At 45.6% G+C, this 27,304-nt stretch overlaps 1 protein-coding gene across 1 annotated transcript; it reads left to right on the forward strand.

The window, feature by feature from the left end:
• Window positions 1-12,448: 12,448 nt before the first annotated feature.
• On the forward strand, window positions 12,449-13,815 carry LOC125554832. The gene is made up of 4 exons (XM_048718233.1): window positions 12,449-12,596; window positions 12,674-12,932; window positions 13,121-13,550; window positions 13,616-13,815. Exons 1-4 carry the CDS (start codon window positions 12,449-12,451, stop codon window positions 13,727-13,729), a joined length of 951 nt encoding a protein of 316 aa, XP_048574190.1. The 3' UTR covers window positions 13,730-13,815.
• Window positions 13,816-27,304: the final 13,489 nt, after the last annotated feature.

The raw sequence follows: 27,304 nt of genomic DNA on the forward strand, positions 1-27,304 counted from the left end.
ACGAAATCCCCAACTCTCTCCGTGGGTCATTGAGTTGCGTAGAATTTCTAGGATCAACCAAAATGCAAAATAAAATATGATATGCATGATGCTCTAATGTATAACATTCCAAATTGAAAATTTGGGATGTTACACTTAGTCTTTAGCATGCAAAATTCCCCTTTTGTCCATGGTGCACGGAGACCAACAGTTACAATATCGCCGTCATCTACATAATAGGTCGGGGCTGCTTTGGTAACTTCCGGTTCCTCCACTACACGGCACCCCCATTTCCTCTCCCCCTCCCGCAAAAACGACTAACTCCATAGCACCAGAGCATCTCACATCACGTCGTCCGTACTTCATAGGCCTTTCTCCCCTCCTCTCGAAACCCTAGACTGCTCATCCACCGGCGTACCAGAGCTCATTCTCTACCAGCGGCGTCCACCTCACCATATCAGCTTTTGCGGCTGCATCTACCCCTCCCACCTCCCCTAGAAACAAGTAGACTGCTCATCCACCACTATAGCACAACCCATTCAGTGTCGGCCTTGTCCACGGCGTCGGATCTGCTTCGCCGGTACTCTCGTCAACCGCAGCGCATCTGCAGCGGCTCATTCATACTCCCCACCGGAGACGCTTCGTCCACACCCCCCGGAGCCGCCCCACCGACGCCCCCATCGACGGCCTCTGATCCTCTTCGCCGACACCTTCCTCAACCCTACCGGAGCTGCTTCGCCGACAACATCGTCAACCCCACCGGAGTAGCTTCGCCTATACCATATTCAACCCTACCAGGGCTGCTTTGCCAACTCACAAGTCCACGGCCTCAGATCCGCTTCCTCGCACCCTCATCCAACCTACCAGAGCAGCTTCTGACACCCCGTCCACGGCCGCAGATCCGCATCGTCGACACCATCATTAACCCAACCACCGGAGCAGCTTCACCTACGCCCTCGTCCATGGCCACAGATCCGCTTCGCCCACACCGTAGTCCACCCTACCGAAGCGGCTCCACAAACACCCTACTCGACGGTTCTAGATCTCCTTACCGGACCCCGACAGCCAGCGCAGCGTCATCACCCTTGACATTTCTAACCTGATTCAGCTGGCAAAAACTATAAGGGCGATGTTTCTTCTGGATCTAATAGCTTGGCCAACCAAGATCCTGGACCGAGGCAGTGCTATGATCTTGTAAGTGTGTTTGTCTCTCTCTCTTGTATTGTTCTGTGCCTGCCAGCGTGTTTTGCCAGGATTTTCGACTAGTAATCCCTTTGTGTAGACAATGATTTCTACTACTGGCTGCTAAATTAGATATGTAGATGTCATACATGATACTACCTCGTACCTCTGTTCCTAAATATAAGTCCTTCTAGAGATTCCACTATAGGCTACATACAGAGCAAAATGAGTGAATCTACACTTGAAAATGCATCTATATACATCTATATGTGGTCCATACTAGAATCTCTACATAGACATATATTTAGGAACAGAGGCAGTACATTACACAAAATCGTAGGTGGCATGTAGGAATTCCAGTACACTACATTAGGCTCCCTTAGAGTGCCTGCTAGTCCAGCACACAGAGTCATGGCTAGTTTATGCTATGCACACAATCATTCATTGGTGGTTTAAATATGCGCAAGGGATATGCAATGTATTATCATATAGAGATGTCTAAAATTAGCTGTGCCAACTTGCAGATTGGGTTACACAATGAAAAAGTACAAGATGTATGTGGCAATTTCATGGAACATCGCAAAAAAAGGAGAGCCAGCGGTGAGCCTATACAGTGTGCTATGGTACGTCACTCCTCCATTGCAATCATCGTGACATGTTATTTGTATGTCAGTTCCTATAGGCCAAGTTTCTTAGGGACAGTTATTATGAGTTATCCTAAGAAAATAAGCACCTGTGAATATAAGCTCCATGTAATAAGCCAACCAGTTCTTTTCATTGTGTTTTCAGCTTATCTTTGGTATGATAAGTGAAAAGTCTAGATTGCATTATATTTTTTTCATTTTGCTGCCCATATGAAAATTAGCTTGACTTGCAAACATCACAAATTGAACCCAGTGCAGTAATTAATATGATAGGAAAACAGACCATCACTGTTTTCTCAAAATGCAAATACAAAGATACCATCTACTTGGCACAATCTACTTTGTTCAATGTTCTCCATAGAGATCCCATTGCCTAATTTAAACGAAAAATGCATGACCCACATTTAAATGAAGAACAATTATTTATTGAAATTCGATGGTCCAAGTGGCTGGTTATTATCATATAGCATCACCACCTGAAAGCATCATATAGCACCAACAGCTCATAGAAACTCATCATACAGCAGCAACAGTGTGCAGTTCATCATATACCAGCAGCAGCTCATAGCAATTCATCATGTAGCAGCAGCAGGAGCAGCTCATAGCAATTCATCATATAGCAGCAGCTCATAGCAATTCATCATATAGCAGCAGCAGGGGCAACTCATAGCAATTCATCATATAGCAGCAACGGCTCATAGCAATTCACCATATAGCAGTAGCAGGAGCAGCTCATAGCAATGCATCATATAGCAGCAGCAAAAGCAGCTCATAGCAATTCATCGTATAGTGGATCAGAATGAAAATTTGGCAAAAAATCAGAGGAGATCCTCACCTTGTTGGATGAGCTCATCCTTCAACAACACCTCAAGGCCACATCCTGGGAGGTGGGGAGGGGGAATAAGGTTCCTTCTGCCGTAGTGTGGCATCAGCCATAGTTGTGGAGCGCCTGCCGGAGTAGTGCGTTGGACGAACCACAGTGGAGCAGCTGCTAGACACCATGAGAATGAGGGGCGGCACCAGAGGGAGGAGCGGCTAGGGAGATTTGCCCCTACCCGCCGGCCATGTAGCCTAGCTGGACAGAGCATCATCGAGGACCAGGCCAGATGGGACCCGTGGCGATGGCTTGCTGGAGGAACCCTAGTGCTGCAGGCAGGGGATCAAGGTAGAGGGAAAGGGGAGAGGAGATGCAAGCGGGCAGGGCAATGAACGCTTGTGTGTTTGTTTTTACTTGAGGGTGAGGTGTGATGCGGGCGTCACCAGTTGCATTTTGAGTGTAATATAGGCAGACAATGGAGTCATTTCACTATTCCCCTTCCCTTCAATTTTTAGTGAGGTTCTACCCAAAACACCCCCCTCCAAAGCAAAATTAGTTAAGCCCAAGCCCATAACTCAAAAATGACTTCTTTACATCTTTTATGGCTTATTTTGGCAATAAGCCCTGAAAAGGCGGAATAGAACTGGCCCTTAACCTGCAATTCAATTGTGAGTGCAATGATGAATCACTCCTGCCTGCTATAGTGTACATTTAGGCATCATCATACATGGCATAACCTAATACATGTGCATTCCATTGTAGAATCTGGAATATGCAATGTTTATGTTAGTTCATACATTGCACATGATGTTTAAATGCCCCTTAAATCTGGTCACTCAAGTGATGGTCTTTAAGCCTACTTCTTTGCTTATTTTCTTGATATGTAAGATTTGCTCACACATCTGTTCAATTGCTTGTTTGCATCAGCCAACCATGCTAGGACTATTTGCTTTGATTACTTGCTATTCTTGACCTAACACTCTAACAGAGCTTGCCAACGATTTAAACACTAAGGGCTGCTGTAGTGGGGACTTTTCTAACTCATAGGTGACATAAAGGTTTGGCTCTACACTAAAGTAGGCTCTCCAAGAGTACCTGGAGATTTAGTTCGAAGGTATGCCTAGTTTTTACATAGTGCAGACAAAGTAAATGCTCATTTCATTGTGTGCAAATGCAAGAGATGCGACATGTTTCATTATGTGGTGTTGTTTTGTTAAATCTCATCCTTTTGTGTTCACAGATTGGAAAGTATGCATATTTATCTTCCAAGGAGACGAGTAACTAGTTTGTGTCACCTTGCAGAGGGGGTGCAATGAAGATAAGGTTGAGGATTTCCAAGTACATGATGTTAGGAAGGATCCTTGCAAGAGAAGTAGGAGTTGCGCTGAGCCTCTTCAACCTGTTAAGGTAAGTCACTATATCCAACTCAATAGTTCAATTCCTTGTTTGTTTTAGGCATAATTAATTTGCTCTTTTCAATTGCTTTATTTGTCCTCAGTTAATGAGATGCCTAAAGAATGATGCCTAATGTTGGGTACTTGTATAACTATTAGTTGACATAATTAAAGGCCTTACCATTCAATTACTCTGCCGAAGTGTGCCTGAAGCTTTAAAGTCTATTAACCAACTATTATTGAATGAGGCTCACAATCTAGTTTATACTAGGCTAATGATTGCATAGTTTTGCTTGCTGTAGCATGTTTGTATGAAATCCTCTTCTGTTCATTATGTTCCCTAAGGCTTTAATTGAGCTACAAAATGGCCAACTGCTTGCTTACTTCTACACAACATGATGTCTAAATTTGTAGCTTGTATGTGTTTTGGATTTGGCCCCAACATCATGCTCCTGTTGTGAGCTAAGAGAGATTTTTGTATGCAGGCTGCACAGACTACCTTTTTTATAATTTTTAAAATATCACCTGCTTATGCTTCATGACGTGTAACATTATGGTTAGTCCTGTTTTGCCATGTACAAAACAGTCTGTCTTGCTCGCTTCACTGTTGTAACTATATTTTTGCCCTAGTCATGTGTACTTACAAAAACATTTCAGGATGAAGTGACATCAACACAAAGATCTGCAAGCAGTGCGGCATGGCCGTTACCGAATGATTATGGCTTGGAATTGGAATGTGCTGATGTTCTCGAGCATCAACTAGAGGTGACAAGACAATGTGTACATGATTTTGAACGTACAATCAATAAGTTGAGACTAGACATGCAGGTATTAGATGTAGGAGTAAAAAAATGAAACAAGACACCGAGGTAACAACGAAGGAATTGGAGATTTTGCAGATTAAAATTTGTGCTATCTAAATCTGGCCAATCCTATTTTCTGAAGAGATTATAGTTCAAATGGTAAGTTATGTTGATGCGCGTCCATGATGTATGAGCTGTATTTTCCCAGTGTATGTAATTTGCTGTTTGTGTATGCTTTATTATCACTGGTGCCGAACCATAATGCCCAGTCGGTATAATCAGCTATAATTTCTTTAGTGTATAGTGTAGGATTATTCTACTTTTCTATGCCTTAGTCTCTTTATTTTATAGTGTATGTTTTTTAGCGGTGATAGTATAGAGTAGGATAATTCTTTGAATATGCTATATCGTTCAAACGGGGGCCAACTCGCCCAAACGTTGTAGTGACCATGGCCCTCCACAGGCCGTACGTTCCATGGGCCATCTACAGGACGGACGATCCCTGGCCTTCTGTGGCCGTCGGATTCGTGGGCCTTCTATGGGCTGTTGGATCCGTGGGCCTTCTATCGGCTTTCGGATCCATGGGCCTTCCATGGGCCTTCTATGGGCCGTCAGATCAATGGGCCTTCTATGGGCCGTCGGGCCAATGGGCCTTGTACGGGCCGTCTCATCTATGGGCCTTGTACGGGCCGTATAAGGAGCCGTAAATGGGCTAGAGTGGAAATCGTATGTTTTATGGGCTGACCATAATGGACCATTAATCGCCCGTATTTCATGATGCTATGAAAATGGCCCAACAGATTAACGGGCCACAAACGGGCCGACTATATCCACGGGCTGAATTTGGCCCACAAGCAGAAAAGGCCAATAACGGGCCGTAAGTAAACGAATGCTGGAAATGAGCCCAAGAATAAATGGGCCCTGAGAAGGCCGAAAGATAACATGGGCTAGAAACGGCCCAACGGTATAATGGGCCGTTAATGGGTATAAAGTGATACACTATTCATTACGGGCCAGTTTTAGTACGAGCCGTTAATGGGCCGAGGGTTACTAAGGGCCTCATATGGGCCGAAAGACGTCATGGGCCATACATGGGTCGGAAGTAAAAACGGGCTGGAATTATATTGGACGGCCCAGATGATGCTACTGGGCCTAATTCGGATAGGCCGTAAACGGGCCCTAGGTTAGCGGGTTGTAAATGGGCTATATGCGAACAGGCCATTAACAGACTTGCCGTGGGCCGACCCGCCATCTTTTAACCAAGTCAAACGGGTCGGCCTTTTCACAAGAATGGGCCTCTATTGGGCGGTGCCACATGTCGATGTATCATAGGCGCTTTGGGTCCAATGAGTGGATGACATCTGTCCCAACGGCGAGCCGACACATGTTCCCTCCAGCCAATGATGATTTTACACGTGGAAATCCCCATTGGTCGGGGCTGTTAACGGGTTATCGGATCCAAAACCGGACCCGATAGCTTAATGATGTTCCGTTACGGTGGATGCCACGTGTCGGTCACCCTTGACGAAAGCACTTCTGTGACGCGCAATTTATCGTCATGGAAGTGGACACTTCCGTGATGATAATTTTTGTAATGTCATGGAACACTTCTACGACAACACAGGTATGCCTATCTTGATTCTGTCATAAATTTGTCATGGATGTACATGCATGACAGAAAACGTGACCTACTGCGGCAAACACGTATCATCACGGAAGTGTATTTTTTTGTAGTGTGTAAGGTGCATGGCATGAGAATATAACTGTTTATTCAATTGAAACTGAAATCAACATAGAGCAAGTTACAATAGCAAACACGTTAAAGAAACACGTTTAAAACATACCTGTTGCGCCATTGGAGTTTCAATTGCATCCTCCAAATTTGAAATTAGTTGGTATGGGTAAATACAGTGATGCAAGAGCAAAGTAGTATGAACCATAGCTATGGAACCTGACCTGAGAACAATTCTTCTTCTGCTTTAAGCATTGACTTGGGGTTCGGAGTGGTGGTCCTCGTGCTTTGGGCACTGAAGTTGCCTTACTAACTGCTTGTGTTTGGGTGCTCTATGGTGGAGACGGTGTTGTGTCAACGGGAACTGGGTTACTATCTGCTGGGGTTGGGGTTAGAAGGGGTGTAGCTGGTTCTCTGTCCAACTGGGTAGGAGTACAATCTGCGTGAGTCTGGGTTATGTGTGGTGGGGCTGGTTTTTGGGCAAGTACAACCGTGGTTCTATCTCCATCGACAGGTAGCATGATCTTTTCTGAAGACCATTTTTTTACTCCCATAGATACTGCCATCACCCCCTCCAATTGAAATGGCTGATAAACAAGAAAAGTAATTGAACGTACATACATTGTAAGATAGACAGGTGCAATGGATAGTAGGGAAGAAAACAGGGCATGAAATAATTCACATTTATGTTGTCTAACCAAACAGAATAGCAGGACATAATTTCACATATATGATGGCTAATTAAACATGATAGCGTGACACAATTTCACATGTATGATGGCTAACTAAACAGGATAGGATGACATACCTCAAAATATGATGACTATGTAAACAGGATGACCTGATATAAATATACGGTGTGTCTATGAAAGTGGTTGGCATGCCATAAATCACAAACATGCCGTCGATGGAAACATGATGGCATGATATAATTCATAGATAGAATGACATAATTCAAAATATGATGACTATGTAAAGTGTGAATAGGATGAGATGATATAACTATATTATGTCTTTAGAAAATGGGTTGGCATGCCATAATTCAGATACATGCTGTCTATGTAAACATCATGTCATGATATAATTCAAATATATGATTTCTATACTAAGGAAGTGAGCAGAGGGCAATCGCATATATGACGTGTCAACTAAGGAGATGGCACTCAATATCATGTATATGATGTAAAAAACTAAGCATTGCAATACAACATATGCATGATATGAGTAATATAACCCTGCCAAGTTTGAGCATACACCTCAGGGGGATAATAGGACTGGTCATATGCCAATGAATCCTCCTCTGAAGAGCTATCTGTAACCATTAAGATATCTGCTTCACCAGGTAGCATTGTCTTCTCTGAAGACCTTGTTTTCACTCCAGATTTCTCCACCACCAATGCAAATGGCTGATGCACAGGAAGAGAGCAGTTGAATATACAAACATTGTCGACAAAAGTAATGAAAAATACAAAAAAGGATGGCATGATATAATTCACATATATGACGCTTGGGTAAACAACATGGCATTGCATAATTCACATATATAATGCCTTGCAACAAGATAGTATTACATAATTCACATATATAATGTTTTGCAACAAGATGGCATTGCATAATTCACATATATGGTAATTAGACACTAAACAGGTGGCATTCACACAAAGCATGTCTAAACTAAGCAAATGACATAGCAATGCAAGATACCATACACATGATATGAGCAACATAACCCAGCCAAGTTAGAGCATACACCTCGGGGGGGATAGGACTGGTCATCCGTCTCTGAATCCTCCTCTGAGGGGCTATCTGTAACTAGCAAGACATGTGCTTCGTCAGATAGCATTGTCTGCTCTGAAGACCTTGTTTCCACTCTAGATTTTTCCATGACCGTGTCGAATGGCTGATGCACAGGAAGAGTAATTGAATGCACTAAAATTGTTGACAAATTTAACACGTAATAAAAAAAGATGTCATGATATAATTCACATATAAGATGACTGGCTAACTAGGGTGGCATTGCAAAATTCACCTATATGATGCCTGGCTAAACAAGATGGCATTGCATGATTCACATATACGATAAAGAAACTAAACAGATGGCATTGACACAAAGCATGTGTAAACATAGCAGATGACATCTTTGATGTATACAGTAAGCAATGCAAGGCACCATATGCATGATTTTACCAACATCAGCATGCCAAGTTAGAGCAAAGTCCTCATGGGGTAAATGGGAGTTGTCTTCTGCTTCTGAATCCCCCTCAAAACAGTTATCTTCCTCTTGATTACGATCTGAAATGGGTGGAGGGGGGCTGCCTTTGCGCCCACCATGGAGCGACGTCTGCATGAAATTTTATTGCCACGCAAGGCTCGTCTCTTTTGCTCTAAATGTTCAGTTCCATAGTGCAAAATAACTGACATGCATAGGAATAAAACATAGTGAGATTATGTCAGGAGTGCATGCACAAATCCAGAGTGATGGTAGCAAACTGTGGATAGACCCAAAACAAATGATAGCAGGCAGATAATAGCTTTAGTTAAAATATACAGATAATGGCTCCTTTAAAGTTTGTTTGCAGCCAACATGAAACTCATAGTAGACACCCGAGATTAACCAGATAGTAGACAGATAGTACTGATTGCTGCCCCAATATGTACCCCACAACCATTTAAAAATTCAAGTTTCAGCATAAGTTTGGACCTGAGTCGGAGTCTAATAGGTGAACACGACGATAAAGTAGCATGTTATCATATTAAGCAATGCATAACGTAAGCAAACACGAAAGAGTGCGACCTCTATTGCGGACCCGCGTAGTCCTCCAGGTCATCTGCCCAGTTGATGATGGTAATGCAGTTGTCGTGGCTGCCGATAGCGGGGAAGAAGATCTGAGGCGGCGAAAGACAGTCTAGAGAGCGGATCCCTGCTGTGGTGAACCCTTTCGTCGTTGGAGCAGCTGAGCTAGGGTGGAACACAGCACCGCAGGAGCAGGACAAACCACACAAGGTTTTCTTTGACACATATCTGTAACAGAAGTAATTGTGTAAGGGCTTGTTTGAATTTGAGGATTCTAACAATGCAGGGATAGGAAATAGACAGGAATAGGATAGGAATGCACGTGCAAAACAGAGAATTTAAAAACACAGGATTTCTGCCAATCTAGGTGTTTGGTTCACAAGAATTGGAAGATCACAGGATGCAAAGAAGCATGGTGAGATTAAGTCAAACCACAAGAAGTGTACAACCTCTTTGGCGAAGCCATGTCAATCTCGGCGTGATTGGGTAGGCCGGTGAGGATGCTCCGGCTGACTTGGCTATCGGAGGAGGGGAAGAAGATCTTAGGCGCCTAGAGATGGAGCCCGAGGTACTACTCCGCTGTGATGGAGGGTTTCGTCGTTGGAGCAGCTCCCGTGAGTTGTACGACGCCGAGGCTGACGCAGGACAAGAGAGACAACGTTAACCTGAGTGGAATTCTAATAGCATCTCCAATAGATGACGTAAAATACATAACCACAAAGTGCTAGATGTATACATCAGCCGCTCATCTCTGAACTTAACTGTCGGAACTGAATTTAACTGTCGAAACTGAACTTAACTATCGAAACTGAATTTTGCTGTCGAAACTGAATTTTACTGTCGAAACTGAACACACCAGAGGTGAGGCTACATGTCAGTCGACTGACTTTTTCATCTCTGGTCAGTTGATTTTGCAGCCATCGGATACGAAATCAAGGGCCTGCAGTTCATCTTCAACCTCCACTCCCTGAGCCGCCAGCCAGCACCGGCCAAACAGCCGCCCCCCCGCCCGCCCCGAAAACACTCCCCACCGCCGGTCCGCCGCCACCCCGGCCATTCCTGTAGGCCCCCCCATGTCAAGCTTTTTCTTCGGCGATCCCCACGCGACGGCCCCACCACCGCCGGCGACCACTGCCCCCACCCTGAACCCTAAGATAGATAGTGGCGTACCTATCTGGCGAGCCCCCCTCCCCGCTGCAGCTGGTTCTTCCTTAACTCCGGTGAGCCCCCTACCCCCTGAAAATCGATTGACCCAAAAGTCAATTCAATCAACTGAAGTGTAGCTAAATCGGAGTAGCATCACAAGAAAGAGCAAGAGCGAGAGCAGCAGCGTGAGCAAGAGCAGACCAGGTAGGGGACCCAGAGCAAGAGCAGAGCAGCAACGCGAGCAAGAGCTGAAGCAGCAACAACTCCTACTGATGTGTACGTCGCCGCCGAGGGAGCGACGCCATGGAGGAAGTGGCCGGCGACGCCGCCGTGGATGGAGCCGTGCCGTGTCAATTTGAGACCGAGCGCCAGCAGCATCGTGAGATCGAATCAAGAAGAAAATGCGGCGATTAGTGTACAACCTCTTTGGTGGCGCCGATTAGGCCGCAGCTTCATCCGAGGAAACGGTGATGATCATGCTCTTCTGGTGGTGCAGGTGAAGACAACGGTGTGGGAATGGAGGTGGTGCGAAAGACGAGGGGAATATCGGGGCAGCTCCTTGGAGGTGGAGGACGGGGTGGCTGAACTGGCGGGATGACCAGATCAATGACATATCATCATCCGGTACGGTGGATGAGGGACGTCGAGGTGTTGCTGTGGACGATGTCGTTAGAGAAGAGGCTCCGGCTGGGTGGCGGACAGAGGAGGGTGTGGGGCTTCGCGGGTTTTGCCGGCCTCGGTGTACGAATGGGTGGGTGGATGGGATGGGAGTGGGGGAACCATGGCTTAGGGACGCGCTTGTCCAAAATGTGGGGTAAGTTACGAAAGTACCCCCACTGATTTGAGGCGGTTCTTTCGGTTCAGGGGTATCACGGGCATTTCGCGTGTCGGGATTTCACAGGAGGTGGGAGTTTTCGCGCGTGTTGTAATTTTGGAATAGCAAGGCGCGGGTTGAGATGGAGGGAGTTGTTGGAGCACAACGAGACAGAGATTTATCTTAAATATTTCGGGGTAACAAGGCGCGGGTTGAAGAGGCAGGAGTATCGCAGCACAATAGACAGAGACGCTAGCTTGAAATTTCGGCATAACAAGGCGCGGCTTGAAATTTCGGGAGAACAAGCTTAATGTGTATCCAAAAGAAAAAAGACAATTTAGACTAGTATGATATACTACGTACAATGTTTTTAACACGCACAACACACACACAGACACCATTTAGACTAGTAAGGTACACGTGCATTACACGCATGAGATTTGGCAACCAAATTATGAATAAATACCACATTATAGCATGTAAGCTTTGAGTCATAAATGCATGGTTTATATGTTCATTTAATTCTTATAGTTCATTTCATTCAAAATCATCTTCTTTTTATAAGAAAGCTAATATATTTTAAGATTCATGAAATTGTGCGTTGTAAGGCATAAAGTAAAAACAAATCATGTAGAAAAACATTTGGGCAATTCTGATACGGAAGATTCTAGAACAAAGAAGAAGTGCTTGTGTTTTGAGGTTTGTGCATTATGCTTAAGTTCAACCATAGAGTCTTCTAGATTGTACATGTGGCAAAATCTGGTGGAATCTAGATGATATCCAACGGCCAGTAGTGCTCAAATTTTCCAGCTCTACACCATCGGATTGGCCTCATCCAACGACCATCTTTCAAAGTTAAAGTTATCCGCACACTATATTAAAAATGTAAAATAATATATATATATATATCCCTAATAATAAAGCACGGATTGAGTCTCCGGGTTCACCGTCGCGCCAGTTTTTCAAAAAAGCCCCTACTATTTTCTGTATTCAACCCGCAGTCCCTACATAAGTGGATCTGCAAAAACGTTTCGATTTTGCAAACTAACCCCTGCATTTTGCGCTCCTTTCTTCATCTTATCCACCGGCTGGAAGGGGCGCACGGTCATCGACTGCACCCGCCGCGGGGACGCCGCGGCCGCCATGGCAACCTTCGACGCGGCTGTCTCCGGCCCGGACGCGGTGCCTGACCTCCAGCTCGCCGCACACCAGTACAATCAGCTCCTCCACTTGCTGGTCTCCGTGGACGGCACCGTCTTCCCCTTCACCCGGCCACCGCCACGCGGCGCGTGTTCGCCAGCATGCTGGAGGTCAGGGCGCCCCCATCCGAGGCCACCATCACCTCACTCACCTGCATCGTCATTGCAGACGTGGAGGGCGCCTACGAAGCCTTCAGGCTCGTCTCCTCCATGCGGCAGAAGTACGGGCTCGTGCCACGCCTCCGGTCCTACAGCACCGTGCTTGCCGCGTTCCAGCGTGCCGGAGAGGCTGGCAAGGCCTACGCGGTCGAGGCCCACATGACGGCCTCTGCTGCATCGCCGGAAGAGCTCGAGCTCGCCGCGCTCCTTGAGGTCAGCGTGAAGGCCAAGGACGCAAACAAGGTGTTTGAGTATATGCACAAGCTGCGGTGAGCTGTCGGCTGTGTGACAAAGGAGATCGCCAAGGGGGAGGGGTGGTTCTGGAGCTGGTAAGGCTGGTGACCCTCGACCTCCGCATGACGCTGGCCCTATCCCACGCCTATGGAGGCCCTCGCAGCCGCTGGGAGCCGGGGCGCGTTCCTCCACAAAACCTTGATCTGGAGCTTCGATGACGTAGGCCTCCATGCTGGGCCGAGGAGGAGAAGAAGGGGAAGAAGGGGGGCACGTCGGAGGTGCTGGTCGAGCGTGCCATCGAGGATGTTGATGATGGCAGCATGGGCGAGGCCGGGGAGGAGATCATGGATGATGCTTTACCGCCTGAATTTGTTGACCTGGAACAAGAGGGTAAGGTGGATGTGAGAACGGAAGCGCACGCCGTGGTGCAGGATGTCGTGGTGTCTGAAGCACCTGAGGTGCCGGAACCAGAGGTGAAGAGTGAGGAGGTGGTGGTTCGGGACACAACCAAGGTGCATCCTGCGCATCAACCAGAGACGAAGGCCGATGAGGTGCTGGTCAGGGATACGGACAAGGCTATTGTGGTGCAGGAAATGGAAGCAAAGGGTGAGGTGTCACGGTCTCGTGAGGCAGCTGGTGCGCAGACTACAGAGGTACATAACATTTCTGCTTGTTTACCATCCATCCCCAACATTTTGAAGCTGTGATGTCTCATTAGGCGGGCTACTTTTGTTGCTGGTGGTACGGGGGTAGGCAGTGGCGGTGGCTGCTGCTTAGATGTCTTTGCTGGTTCAGAGAGATAGATGGAGGTGAGTTTGTTCTGTGCTTATGATCGTGTTTGATAATGCCTGTTCAATGAGAGTGCCATTCAGTCAATTGTTTGTATGAATTCTGTAAAAGTTGTGTTACTATGAGTGAACAAAATCTTGTATGCTGCACCTTTGAGTTTGAGATGCAGATTTGTATTCCTTGTAAATAACTTAACTCTGACATCTTTATTTAAAAAATTGGATGCAACTGGGGAACTTGTATCATTTGTTAGGTATAAATGGCAGGAGCACAACCTATCCAGTAAATACAAACTATCTGCATCTCATGTTCAAAAGGACATCTTAAAGGCTTTGTCTTTCTAGCGTTGTCTGCTCACAATTCACCACCCTTCTTAATGAATTGGTACGCTCTCGGTATTAGCATTTAACATATTCAGTACAAACATGTCTTGAATTGTTTTTGTAGGATTAAATATAGCAGCACTTGTGCTTTTATCATTCTGTCTTAAATTATTCACACTGCTGGAACCACATGTGTAAAACTGGAAACATATTTTACCGAGTTAAGAGAAAATGATGCCAGGAGGCGTCATCAGCAGCGGTGGCTCGGAGCACAGGCGAGGGTGTTTTAGAGACACATTAGTATATTTTGATAGAGACTACTGGTAGTTAGACTGATTTCACCGTCGAGGCGATCCTTACACATTCATCAATATTTAATAACAACAGTGAATTTATCTCTATATATCTGCCTTCTTACCTTTTGGGGGCTTAGACTTGCTCTGTATGATATTACAGGGCTTGAATGAACCGCAGATTTCGTAAATCAGTAGTGTTGCTATGATTTTTCACTGCCACATGTTTTAACTTAATTATTGGAATCGGGAGCCCTCTCGAATTACTTATGCCTCTGGTGATTTGAGAGCTAATATTCTGTTTCTCCAAATACCAGTATGATGATTGCATTAAGGATTGTGATACGGTTGTTGAGAGGGGAAGGGAACTTCATGCTAACTGTGCTGACTTCAAGATGGTCTCAAGGGCACTGGCAAGGAAAGCAACTGCTCTTGTCAATCTTGCCAAGTCTTCCAAAGACTACGATGTTGCTGTTGATTCCAGAAGGCTATAACTGAGCATCAAACCTAGGTACCCTGAAAAGACTAAATGATGCTAAACGAGCAAAGAAGGAGCTCAAGCAACAAGAGTATTATGATCCATAAAAAGCTGATGAGGAGCGAGAGAAAGGTAAGCTGTGTGAATTATACTATTAACACTACTTTTTTGCCCCTAATAGTCTGGGGCAGTTAATGATGAGGTTCTGTGTTTAGTGAGTTCTCTAAGCCGCAAAAATACCCAGAAGCAGTGAAGCATTACACTAAAGCGCTCAGGAGAAACCTGAAGGATCCAAAGTTAATGATGAAGGTAGTTCTTTGTTTAATGAATCACTCGAATATGCCCGTTGTAAATATTAGTATATAATTTACGCATAATTATCGGTTACTGTCTTGAGGAATTTAGTATGGCAACTTGATAATATCTGTTCATTTTCCTAGGATGCAGCTGAGAGATACCTTTCTTAAACATACCAAATCTCATACAGAGCACAGCATGGTCCTATAATTCGATAACAACATTACTTGTTTTTCCCTGCTGCCGAATATGTTGTCATGTGTTGTAAACTTTCAACAAGTGGAGTGAGCAGTCTTAGAAGATCAGTGGACATGTAGTCTTATTTCTGACGTCCAAATTTCATCATACAAAAAGAAATACTCAGTGTAACCATATTTCTGACTTTTGCAAAAAATAGTTAAAAATATATTGCATAATGGCACGTGGAGCAGGTTATATTTCATTTTTTGCCCGGTGCAACGCACGGGCATTTGTACTAGTATATATATATATAGGGGTATAGATATAGATATGTGATGCGAAAGCCACCCATCATCTCTAATTAGAATAGTGTGTCCATGCACGGATGCAATGTGGCCAAACGATTTCTGCCATCGATATCTCAAATCCAAACTAGTCTAACCTTGTTCAATGTGTATACATTACAACATGCTCGTTTCCAAACCACACCGCGCAGATCTCCATTATATTCATGCATGCATGGGTTTCAAACATCATGCTCTCTTATTCAAATATTTGAATTCAACTTTACATTGATTATGACCTCACCTAGTCTTTTACACCCACACATTGGTCTTCTCTTTATAATTGTACCACTAACTATCTCTCGTGCATGCATGCACACACACTACCAGTCGGCATTATCCATCGCACACATGCAATCTTTTTCTTTAGGTAGGTCTCCCATGAAGGCACACACACACACATCCCCCTCTTCATCATATCGGGCATTCTTTATCTCTCACGTGCATGCGCAACGATCGATGTTCCTCTATGTGTGTGTGTATATAGCTAGGCGTTTCATAGTTTTCCACATAAACCGATCAATCTATATATCGAGTGAGGTCTCACCCTCTTTCCCACGTCCACATCGATCAATCTATACCTCTCTATATAGGATTACATATATAGCTAATACACCCACATTAATTATATATCCAACGCCGCTCTCATCATCCATCCCTTCCGCTTCATCTCTCAGACGCGCACACAATGGCGAAGATAGGGGCAGCAAGGGCCCTGCCCCCCTAACATCACTATATATCAAGGCTAATATGAATGTGATCATTAGACAATTGCTAGTAAAAATGGTTTAAGTTGATGAATTGGCCCTCCTCGTAAAGGATTAGCAATGCTTGGCCCCCTAGCTCATGGGACATTATTCATGGCTCCGCCACTGCGCGCAACAGTGCATGTTCTCGCCCCCTCTCTCCAAATATCGATCTCGTAGTTGTTCACTCCTTCATAGTCTCCCTCCACTTGGCCCATCGCACCATCTTGTAGCCCCCCACCAGATTTTGCCACATGTACAATCTACCAGACTCCATGGTTGAACTTAAGCATCATGCACAAATCTCAAAACAACAGTGGTTCTCCTTTGTTCTAGAATCTTCCGTATCATAACTGCCCAAACTTTTTTTATAGTTGAATTGCCATTATTTGTTTTTTACTTTATGCTTTACAACGCACAATTCCATGAATCATAAAATAGATTAAGGGCTTCTTTGATTCAAAGGATTCTCGAAGGAATTTTGGAGGATTCTAATCCTTAGGAATTTTTCCAATCTTGGTTGTTTGATTTGTCGGATTGTAAACCATAGGAATTTTTCCATATGACTCATTTGCACTAGATTTCATAGGAAACATCCCATCAACTCAAACCTCGTTGAAAGAATTCTGCGTTTTTTCTATGCACAATCAAACACTCGTACCATCCTATAGGATTCAAGACGACATTCCACTCTAATCCAATGTTCTTCCTATTCCCACGTTTTGGAAATCCTACGGATCAAAGAGGCTCTAGGTTTTTTATAAAAACTAATTGATTTTGAATGAGATGAACTATAAGAATTAAACGAAGGTCTACATCAAGCATATATGACTCAGAGCTTACATGCTACAGTGTGGTATTTATTCGTAATTTGGTTGAAAAATCTGACTCATGCAATGCACGTGTACCTTACTAATACTTCGAGTATGTGCAAAACACAATGGCACGCTACACAGTGTCTCTCTTATAGTTCATGAAGCCACGTGGCACATGTGGAGGCATTGTGGCGACATCCTTGTGTGGATTGATCACAATGACGTGCTGCTGGTTCCAGAAGAATGTACTCGTCCTGCTCGAGCCGCACTGGTGGTACATGCACGAAGTGAAGATGTGCACGCACGCCACGCACGCACTCATTCCCTCGCACGCACACACGGGTACACGGGTGGACGCAATTTTGTAACAAGGTCCAACCCATGTGATAATTTGATGCGTGTAAAGTCCTTCACTTCATTGATGGTCAATTAGTACAGTGCATGCAAATTGAGTGGACGTGAGGCGGAAGAAAGACATGCGCGTAGTACTGCGCGCATGTGAGTAGTTAAATCATGGGTTGCTAGTAGTACTTCCATTTGTCTCCTTCGTATTTTGTGCCAATTTTTGACAGTAACATAATATTTACGCATCTGAGCAGTGTAGTCTACTTGAAATTTATGTTCCACTAAACTCATCGAGAGCCGTTTCGGGCCTCGAAACAAAAAACCATCAATTAATCTTTACCTTGTTGCCATCACATTCAAAAGTACTAGTGCTACGATTAAGTCCAAGCCTGCTCACACCTACCAGTACGTACCAAACCTGAACGTGTTCCCACTATGCAGGTTTTAGTACTAGTGCTAGTACTTAGGTTATAAAAAGGGGAACTACCTAACTGAAAATTACTCTACATTCCTCCTCATAAGTCCTCCTTCTTCGTCTGTCCTTGCCATGGCCGGTGTGCAGAGCTCTAGGTCGAGAACTACTCGTAACAAGGGAGTGGCAACCAAGGCCGTGGAAAAAAAGAGAGGGCTCGCCGCCACGCAGATACCTCGAAAGATCTCTCACGGGCAGGCGATGGCTCCAAGGAGCGCCCTAGACGCGGAGGCGAACATGCGGCGTTGGAGTCGTTATGCCTCGACGGCATGCCCGATCAGCTCAATAAGCACCTCAATAACCAGAAGGAGTTCATCCACGGCTTGGTGCAGCTGCTAAAGGAGAGCCTCGACGACATGCCCATTGAGCTAAATGAGCAGGGGGAGTTGACCGTCGGCTTGGTGAGGCTGCTGAAGGAGAGCATTGTCTCGGAGAAGAAGGCGACCGGCGAAATCCTACAACTTCAGGAGGACAAGGCGAAGCTCTGCCACTAGCTCGACCTGCTGAAGGAGAATAACGCCAGCTGGAAGAAGCTGCATGAGAATATTAGTTCCTCGATGAAGATGTTGCAGGCCCTCGTCATAGAACAGAAGGAGGAGTTGGCGAAGCTCCGCATCGAGCACCCGACTGCTGTCAAGGTACGTAATGCGGCCGTGGAACAGATGATGAAGGCTCGCGTCGAGAAATCCCGCGTCATGGACACAATGATGAAGATTGTGGAGGAGACGCGCAAGGAGATGGAGGTCATGGAGGCGATGAAGAAGCAGTTACAACTCCGCGGCCAGCAACCCTTCATGTAGCGAGAGCAGTACCCCAGACTTGTGTGTGCGTCTTCCTTCTTTTTTTGGGGTGATAATCCTCCTTCTTATTTTGCTCCTGTGTTTCTTATTTTGCTTCGAGTGTTTGGCTGCACGTGTCACCTTCTCCGCAAGGGATGAATAGAACAATGCTAAAAATGAGATGACTAGCAAATTAGATCATTCTTTATCACCAATAGAACAATGCCTCTTGCTAGTAATATATAATAAGAGTAGAGAGTAGAGGATATGGCACTGGGCGGCCGTGTTTCGTGCTCCTCCGTCGTACTCCAGTGGAAAACTTGTGTATACCGCATGGTTCTTTTCTCCTCCTCAGGTCGTCGGCACATTTATACGAGCAGTCAAATCACAAGGCCCCGCCTTCCAGCAGTAATGAGCCGTCAAATCGCAAAGGCCCTCGCCTCTCATGAAAAGGACCAAGCTAGACTGCCCCGCCCTCTAGCCTTTTAAAAAATCTACATATTTGTACAGTAGTAGTATCGATGGATTGCGTCGTGGAGCAAAACTAACAAGATGTAATTAAAGAAAAAAGGTGGTACATATAGAGAGTGCTTGTCGCCAAATTATGCATATACTATATGACACTACCCACTATGAAGGTACTAGTAACATAGACTAGTAACTAGTCTATGCTACTCTCCACTATGACCAGCCAAAGTCGAGGCACGGATACCAACGAGGGCCTGGTTGTGTCTATACTTGGACAACTGACCCGACTGCATGCGTACCAGGCAGACGAAGCTTGTGTCGTGTTGGTGCCGTGTGTGGCCCGCACATTAACCAAAACGTCACGCCTCCATCTTATCCTCCGCGTTTTAAACTTCTCAATCTCAAGGCCAAGGAGCAACGTGAAACCTATGATAGAGCCAATCGGATGGTTGAGAACACTACAATTCGTAGCTAAAGATGTGTGCGTGAGAGAGGACGAGTGCATGCGTGCACCTCTTCTCAGAGTACAACTGTATGTGGGTGGCATCGACCTAGGGAGCAGTGATGGTGCGTGAGTGATGGTGCGTGCGAGAAGTCCCGAGAGATAGGTGTAATTCGTCTAAAAAAGACTAGTCTATAGCTCACCACGAGGCTATTCCTGTCGAACGCCAAGCGTAAGATATGTATCCGACGGTGCCAGTTTTTGCACGTACACAACAGCAGAAAAAGAACTAGTACCATGGCATATGCTACACCACGGCTGAGAAAATGTGCCGATGTTATGCCATCCGGGAATAGTGCCGCACTTCGAAACTAGAACCGTCAATAAATTTTGAGCACATCTCGTCACATTCCATATTACTACTACTACTACCACGCTATATTTAATTGCAAACCTGTTCACCCCGATCACAACCTAAACGGTTTCCCACTGAGGAGCGTATTAGTAGTACTCGGTTATAAATACTACTATGCTAAGATGGCTGCACATTCCTCCTCAACTCCTCATCCACAAATAACAATCAAGTCAATAAAGCCATAGCCAGCGTGAGTTCTGGGTTGAGAGATTTCCACCAGGGAGAGGTGAGCATGGAATAAGAAGCACGAGAGATGTCCCGCCTCACTGCAAAAGCAGCCGATATGTCCAGTCGCGCAGTAGTTGCAGCACAGAGGTCCCACCGCGCCGCTGAAGCAGCACAGAGGTCCCGTCGCGCCATCGATGTAGTAGACTGGTCCGGCCACGCCGCGGAAGCAGCAGAGATGTCCCGCCGCACCGCTGAAGCAGCAAGGAGGTCCTGCCGCGCCGCGACGGCCTGGGAAAATTTCTCGCGGGCAGGCGAGGACTCTTACATGCGCATGCATGTGATTGTCCATAGCCAGATGGATCAGATCTCCAGCTGGGCGAGGATGCAGGACGAGGCTACCAGCGTCAGCCAGCAACTAGGGGAGGGCACTGCGAAGCTCCGGGGCGAGCGTGACCTACTGAGGGCGAAGATCCCTGGAAGGGCGAAGCAGGAGTTCGAGACCGCTGCCTTGTTGCAGAGGACGGGCGTCATCATCAAGAAACTTATGGACGAGAATGCCATGCTCCGCATCGAGCGCAACAGGATGGTGGAGGAATCCATGGATGCTACCAAGCAGCGTATTAAGGACATGAAACTGATGAAAGAGATCATTGCCCGCCGCGAGAACTAGTCTCTGCGACTTGCAATGCATAAAGAAAGTAGAGATCAGCGAGCCAGATCGTTGTATGTGCCTTACTTCTTCTTTTGCCCTTATGTATTTCGGGCATAGCCGCATGTGCCTTTTTAAATTATCTTCCTAATTATGTAAGACAATTATTATCCACTCTCGTCGTCCTTATATATATTCATGAGTCTTGCTATAAGTCGCAGTAGATGCTATATAGGTCCATCGGATCTTACATCAAGATCCATGCAAAATTTTCTTTTCAGGTTTTCTTTTTTCTCTCTTAAATCTCAGTCGAGTGAGACATTGCCACGCCATTAAACAGAGGCTCAGGCGCCATTAATGGAGACCTTGGGAGAGAGGTGGACAGTAGATGGAGGTCAAAGGGCTCGCACGCCTCCCGTACTCAAATAGCTACCCTGCACGGCGCCTCCTAGCTAATAAAAAAGGGGACACATGGCGGCACGTAAATGGTAAATAGAACGCGACGGTTTCAATAATACGTATGTTTCCGATTGTAACGTGATAGCGCTTGTTCCAAAATGACTTTGTTGATTCTTAATGTGTGCGCCTTTGCAAATAGGACAACAAAATTACCACAGCATGTTGGTGCCATGTCATGACACCAATCCAAGTTGCATGATTCTCATGCGTGTTTCGGATTTACAGGAATTAAAAAACCAAGTTTCTCAATGTTTCTAGCCGAGCCATGACGCCTAGATGTTTGAATTTCATTCCCATTTCTGGCATGAGACCTATAAATTTACCCGAGGACACACATGTGATTTTTCATCCAGCTTTGGTGCACTGGAGCATGTGCTTGTATTTAAAATTTGGATTATGCACACAAAGGTGACACGTTCCCTCTCAGAACCACGAGCCTTCTTGAGAGAAGCTCTGGTTTGCAAGAAACTTATACCAAAACTTGTTCCTATTCTGCAATTTTTTTACCACAACATGGTAGTACCATGACATGACACCATGCCAAGTTTCATGATTTTCAGGCGTGTTTTGGATTTACAAGAATTATAAAAGCAAGCTTCTCAATGTTCTCAGTCGAACCACGATGCCCAGATGTTTGAATTTCATTCCCATTTCTTGCATGTGACCTAGAAATTCACCCGAGGACACACATGTGATTTTTCAATCAACTTTGGTACACGGGAGCATGTGCTTGTAGTTCAAATTTGAATTATGCACATTAAATGACCAAAAACTCAATTAATGTATAAAAAAGGCCAAACGAACCCGGAATAATTCCAAAATTTAACAGGGCACTCATATAGTTCTATATTGCCTCTGTAAAGAAAATCTGGGGGAGGCAGCGTATATTAGAAATGCCATTAAACATTGTTATTTTCACGTCAAACCCATTGACCATGTTACATGACAAAAATAAGCCGATTCTCACAATGATAAGTTAATGGTCTCCAGCACAACACACCCCTCAAATAAAACTAAACACCCTGGAATTCTTTGGCAAAACTAAGGACCCTGGAATTCTTTAACAACTAAATTGCTCGCTATATGATGTTGGCCATATATATTGTACGTATATAATGTGAAGAAATGAGTGGTAGTACTATACCAACTAAAAGATGAAATGTACGAAATATAATGAGAAGAAACATAACATAGTTCTGCTGGGGGCTCAGCACAACACACCCCTCAAATAAAACTAAGCACACCTGAAATTAAACTAAGCAACTAATCCGGTAGACACTGCATTAGAACCACCATGAGCAACGACACTCCCACCTTACTCGGACTCCTCATCCACGTCCTCGACTTCGTCCTTGTCCCTCTTCCTCTTGGGCGATACTTCTTTGCTTGAACCGCACACTTGGCTCTTGCTCTTCATCCAACCCTTCTAGATATTGAAACAAAGGTAGCCATCCATTGCAGCATAGTGGATGTGGCTATATCTAGTACAGTCCACTGCCATGCACGATGAAACGTGTGCGGAGGTTTCTTTAGTTCACCGTACGAAGGACGAACCATGGCTCCTGCCATGGTCGGCATTGAAGGCTGATCAAGGGAGGGCACCAGCCCTTTCTTCTGGAGGTCGAAAGGGTCGCCTACAACGAGGCCTATCGGACCCAAGATTTCCTTGTCATTCCTAAAGTCTACAGTAACAAATTTGACTCGGCCTCCCTTGAGGAACTTCTTAAATTCCTCGCACTCAATGTCGGCATGGCATATGTGGTAGACCAAGAATAAGTCATGCACGCAAACCTGGATCACGGCAGGCTTCTTCTTCTCTGGCTCCTTTAGATTCTTCTCGCTTCCCAAGACTGTGGTGTACTCAACATCTAGCCCAGCGACCCACTCATCATTTGAGTTTTCGAACATGTGTTTGAAGCAAGCAAGGCATACTTTCACCGTTGCAGAAGAACGGGTGTAGATGACATCGAACTCATCACTGGTGATGGTTCTAACCTTGTACTCACCGCCGATCATGGAGATTTGGGACACCATGGATTTGGGAGGAGGGTTAGGATTAGTGGAACTGCCGTAATGTGAAAGGACAGGACGACTAGGAGCGGTTTATCGATTGTAAACATGTCGAGTGGGGGGCGTGCGAATGGCAGGGTTGTGGCTTGTCTGGTGGATAAATGGATTCATGCACAGTACTATGGGGGCCCAGTTAGATGTCATGTCTACTCGACGCCCAATTAAATGGCTTTCGATGTCATGTCAAGCGTCGGGAAAATTATAGGTGATACGAGCTTTCCATTCTACCATGATACGGGCTTCCGAGAGCCCTTGGATCTGAGATCGAACGATTGCATGGCGTGATTCTAGACCTATGGGTGAGTATCCTATCCTGGAGGGTTATTCTGCAAATTTTCAGCAACTTAGCATGCGACCGTTCGATCTCATATCCAAGGGCTGCCAGAAACCCGTATCATGGTAACGCCTACCACGACCGTCGCCTCGCTCACACGGCCGTGCCATTGGAGATTTAACATGGTGCTTTAGGCTATCTGATTTTGGCATGTCATACATAGTCATCACTTAGTCACTCATACAACAAGGTTAGCTATAAGGTTGGCTATAAGAGTATTTTTTGTTTACTTCTCTCTATTTCTTTCTTTGTAGTATTTATTGCATTTGCCAAGGAGTGAGCTCTTCCAATGAAATGGTGCTTAGATGAGGTGCTATGGGCATTAAATGGCTTAGCAACTCAAGTCCCCAATGCATAGGTGCTTAGTTTTTTGTTGCTAACTTTGCTTCATCTAGGTACACGCGCTTATCACCATTTCTTCCCAGGGTCACCAAACTAGTCTGTCTCTTCTTAATTAACTTGCCACATCAGACTATATGCCTATGTGGCAGGCTTAGAACCTGTAGGATCAAGTACAATAGTGGGCTATAAGCCCGCTTTACATGGCATTTTTTTCATATCTGGGGAAAAGAGGAAAGGAAAAAGTGGAGGAGTGGGCTCTCAAGCAAGAGCCAGCCTCTACATGGTGGAGCATCGGGAGAGGCACCTGTATGGAGGTGGTCAGGAATCGGGAGACTCAAGCCGGTCGTAGCGCCGCAGTTAAAATGATAATGGCAAGTCAAATCAGGGCCCCACCTGTCCAGCAGTAACTCACTGTCAAATCACACGGCCCTACGTTTGCAGCAGCCTACTCCCTCATCTTCTCGCGTCTCTGTCGAACCGACTAGGCGGAACTGCCCCGCCTACCACGCGGGAAAAGCTCCACCCTCAACTTTTAAATAGTACAGTATACTAATTTTGTATCCATGGATTGCGCCATGGAGCAAAGCCTCAAGAAAACGGTGGTACACATGTACAGAGTATACAACACGCCCGTTGCGTTCGCGTCGCACCCCAGACGGTCGGTCGGTCTGGCACGCCGCTCTCCGAATGGAACGCGCATCATATTGCGTTTGCACACACATGTGGGACCGCAATTGAGAACCAACCATAGGCACACTCCCCGGCCCCGCAAGTCGGGTGAGTTAATAGAAGTAGTACATACATTGGTACCTGGACGATCCCTGCAAGACACGGAAGATCAATTCGTCCATGCATGTGACTAGACTCCAGCAGACACACCTGGATTGGCTATCGTCTACATATCGTGCAGGCTGTGTTGTACATGGTTGTAGTTCTGGTGAGAAATCTAAAAAAAAGGTTTCTTGTCATCTCGCAAAATTAGGTGTCATGTGCTTCGGATCACTGCGAGGGTTAAACAGTGACAACTGAGGTGGGCTAGTCATTGGGGGCACATGCACGAAGACTACTCGGCTGCCATCTAGGTCAAGCCGGCTATGTTATTTAAGACATCTATCGACGGAAACCTTTTCTATGAGTTTATCTTTAATTTGAGCTTTGATCCTTGTCTAGTTTTTCCGTTGGGATTCATCTTGTCTACTTTGGGCAGTGAGGTTATGATTTCTTGTCATGTGGCATTTTTCATGTTATATGTTATAATCCGGTGCTTCAGATCAAAATGACGGCAACTGCGCCTCCGGGGAATGTGCATGAAGACTTCTCGATAGTCATTGCCAAGGTCAAGCCGGCTCCGGCCGGTAGACAAAAGAAAACTAGTACTCCACTATATAGGCAGGAGCCTCCGCGCTTGCTTGCTACTGTTGCTCTCTCCACACTGTCTTGTCCTCTCCAGATCTAAACACGACAGTGATGGCCACACAATCTCTCTCTACTCACCGCTGGTCACAGATCCAGACGGATCCTCTCCGCTGGGGAAGGTGAGAAGGTGCAACGTTCACGCGGTCATCCTCGGCGACGGCTCTTACCCACTACCGGCGCGTCCCGATCAGCGTGCCTTGCTGTTCTCTCCCAAGCATCGCTGGCGAGGGAGGGCCTCCCACCCCTTCTTCCTCGCTGCCGTAGTGTGGGCAGATCCGGCCTCCCGCCGCCCACCTAGTGACATCCCAGCGACCCTCAGGTATAAGTTCCTTCGAAACCAGCCTTGCTCTACATCCCGAGCTCCCGACGTCGCTGCATTTGTATCTTTTACTATTTCTCAGCCCCCTCGTGTAGATAGGATCGATCGGCTGTTCGAAAACCACCTAATTTTTTACTGTTAAGAGGTAAAACTAGTTCATGCACTCGAATCTAGTAGTACTTGGTTCAAACAAGGAAGAAAGGGGGTGGGGGTGGGGGAAGATTTGTTACCTGAATCTAGGACTTCGTCGAAAGAGGAAATAATGGGGGCGAAAAGTAGCAGAGACTGGCTATCCAACTGGTCTCTAGGTCTAATAGGGAAATAAAGGGAACGCAGCACAAACTCAATATAAACCCAATATATTGGTTGAAAAAGGAAAGAAAGTGGGGACTGGGGGACAAGTCAATAGAGTAAGTCCAGCACTAGATTTGCTAGCCTCACACAGTATAAGGTGGCTATATCCCAAACAAAAATGGGACCAACCCAGATATCCTCTTCTGATGTTTGTTGCCCTGAGCCGCTCTTATGTAATGCCACTGGTAAAATGTAGCAGTCGCACTGTTAAAAGTAAGGACACATTAAGCCAATGTTGTTTTCAATGTAATGCCTCCAGTAATATGAATCAATGGCACTTTTTTCATGTCCTACTAAATTTCCCATTAAGATAAGTTGCTTCTTTTCGTTAGAGATGCAACTGTCCTGGTCCGCCTACTCTCCAGGAGCTTCACGACCAACCTTGATGTTGGTCAATTTTATTGCAACTAATGAAGAAGAAGCTCTGTGGGTTTTGTTTTCTGATGGAAATGGAAACGGGGCTGGAGCCCTTTTCTTAAAAGAAGAAGAAGAAGAAGAAGAAGAAGAAGCTGCTAGCTCATGGGATATTGCTTCATTTTAGGTGAACTGCACCAAAAGGTCCCATGAATTGAATCCTCCATGTTGGTGACTGGTGTCATCCCTTCTATGATGGCGTTGATTGCACATATGGTTCCCATCACGAGGTTTGTTCCTTTTTGGTCTGACTGTTTGCCAAAGATCCTTCATGTTGATCCTGCTCTTGTGCTACTATTTTGGCACTGCCATGATAAAGTAGTAATGTTATTATTTTGCACCTTAATCTAGTGGCACTATTAATTTGAGGCAATGTTTTGGCACCGCTAGTGCCACCAATTTTTATATATCGAAAGAGGGGGTTCCCTCCGATTTCATTAAAGAAACCCAGCCATAGAGAACCATTATCCGACAACATCTTAGTGTAAACGGGCAGTTATGCAACTACTACTAGAACGGACTGAGTACTAGCAGGAGACAAGTTCGCCACATAAGCTAGGCAGGTAGGGGGGCGCAACACCAGCTCGACCAAGTTTGGATTACAACCCAAATGCTACCACAAAAACATCAGGGGGAAGATAGGGACTGAAAGAGCCAGCTTCAACATCCCATTCTAAGCACCCCCAGTGTTCATCC

The sequence above is a fragment of the Triticum urartu genome, chromosome 4, assembly GCF_003073215.2.
Source record: "Triticum urartu cultivar G1812 chromosome 4, Tu2.1, whole genome shotgun sequence".
In the NCBI taxonomy this organism is placed as follows: Eukaryota; Viridiplantae; Streptophyta; class Magnoliopsida; order Poales; family Poaceae; genus Triticum; species Triticum urartu.

Excerpts from the sequence above, each read along its gene's own strand:
- LOC125554832 (XM_048718233.1), top strand. The coding sequence starts at position 12,449 with ATGGCAACCTTCGACGCGGCTGTCTCCGGCCCGGACGCGGTGCCTGAC. Across the intron at positions 12,597-12,673 it reads GCCACCGCCACGCGGCGCGT|ACGTGGAGGGCGCCTACGAA; the intron begins GTTCGCCAGCAT and ends TCGTCATTGCAG. Across the intron at positions 13,551-13,615 it reads CTGGTGCGCAGACTACAGAG|GCGGGCTACTTTTGTTGCTG; the intron begins GTACATAACATT and ends ATGTCTCATTAG.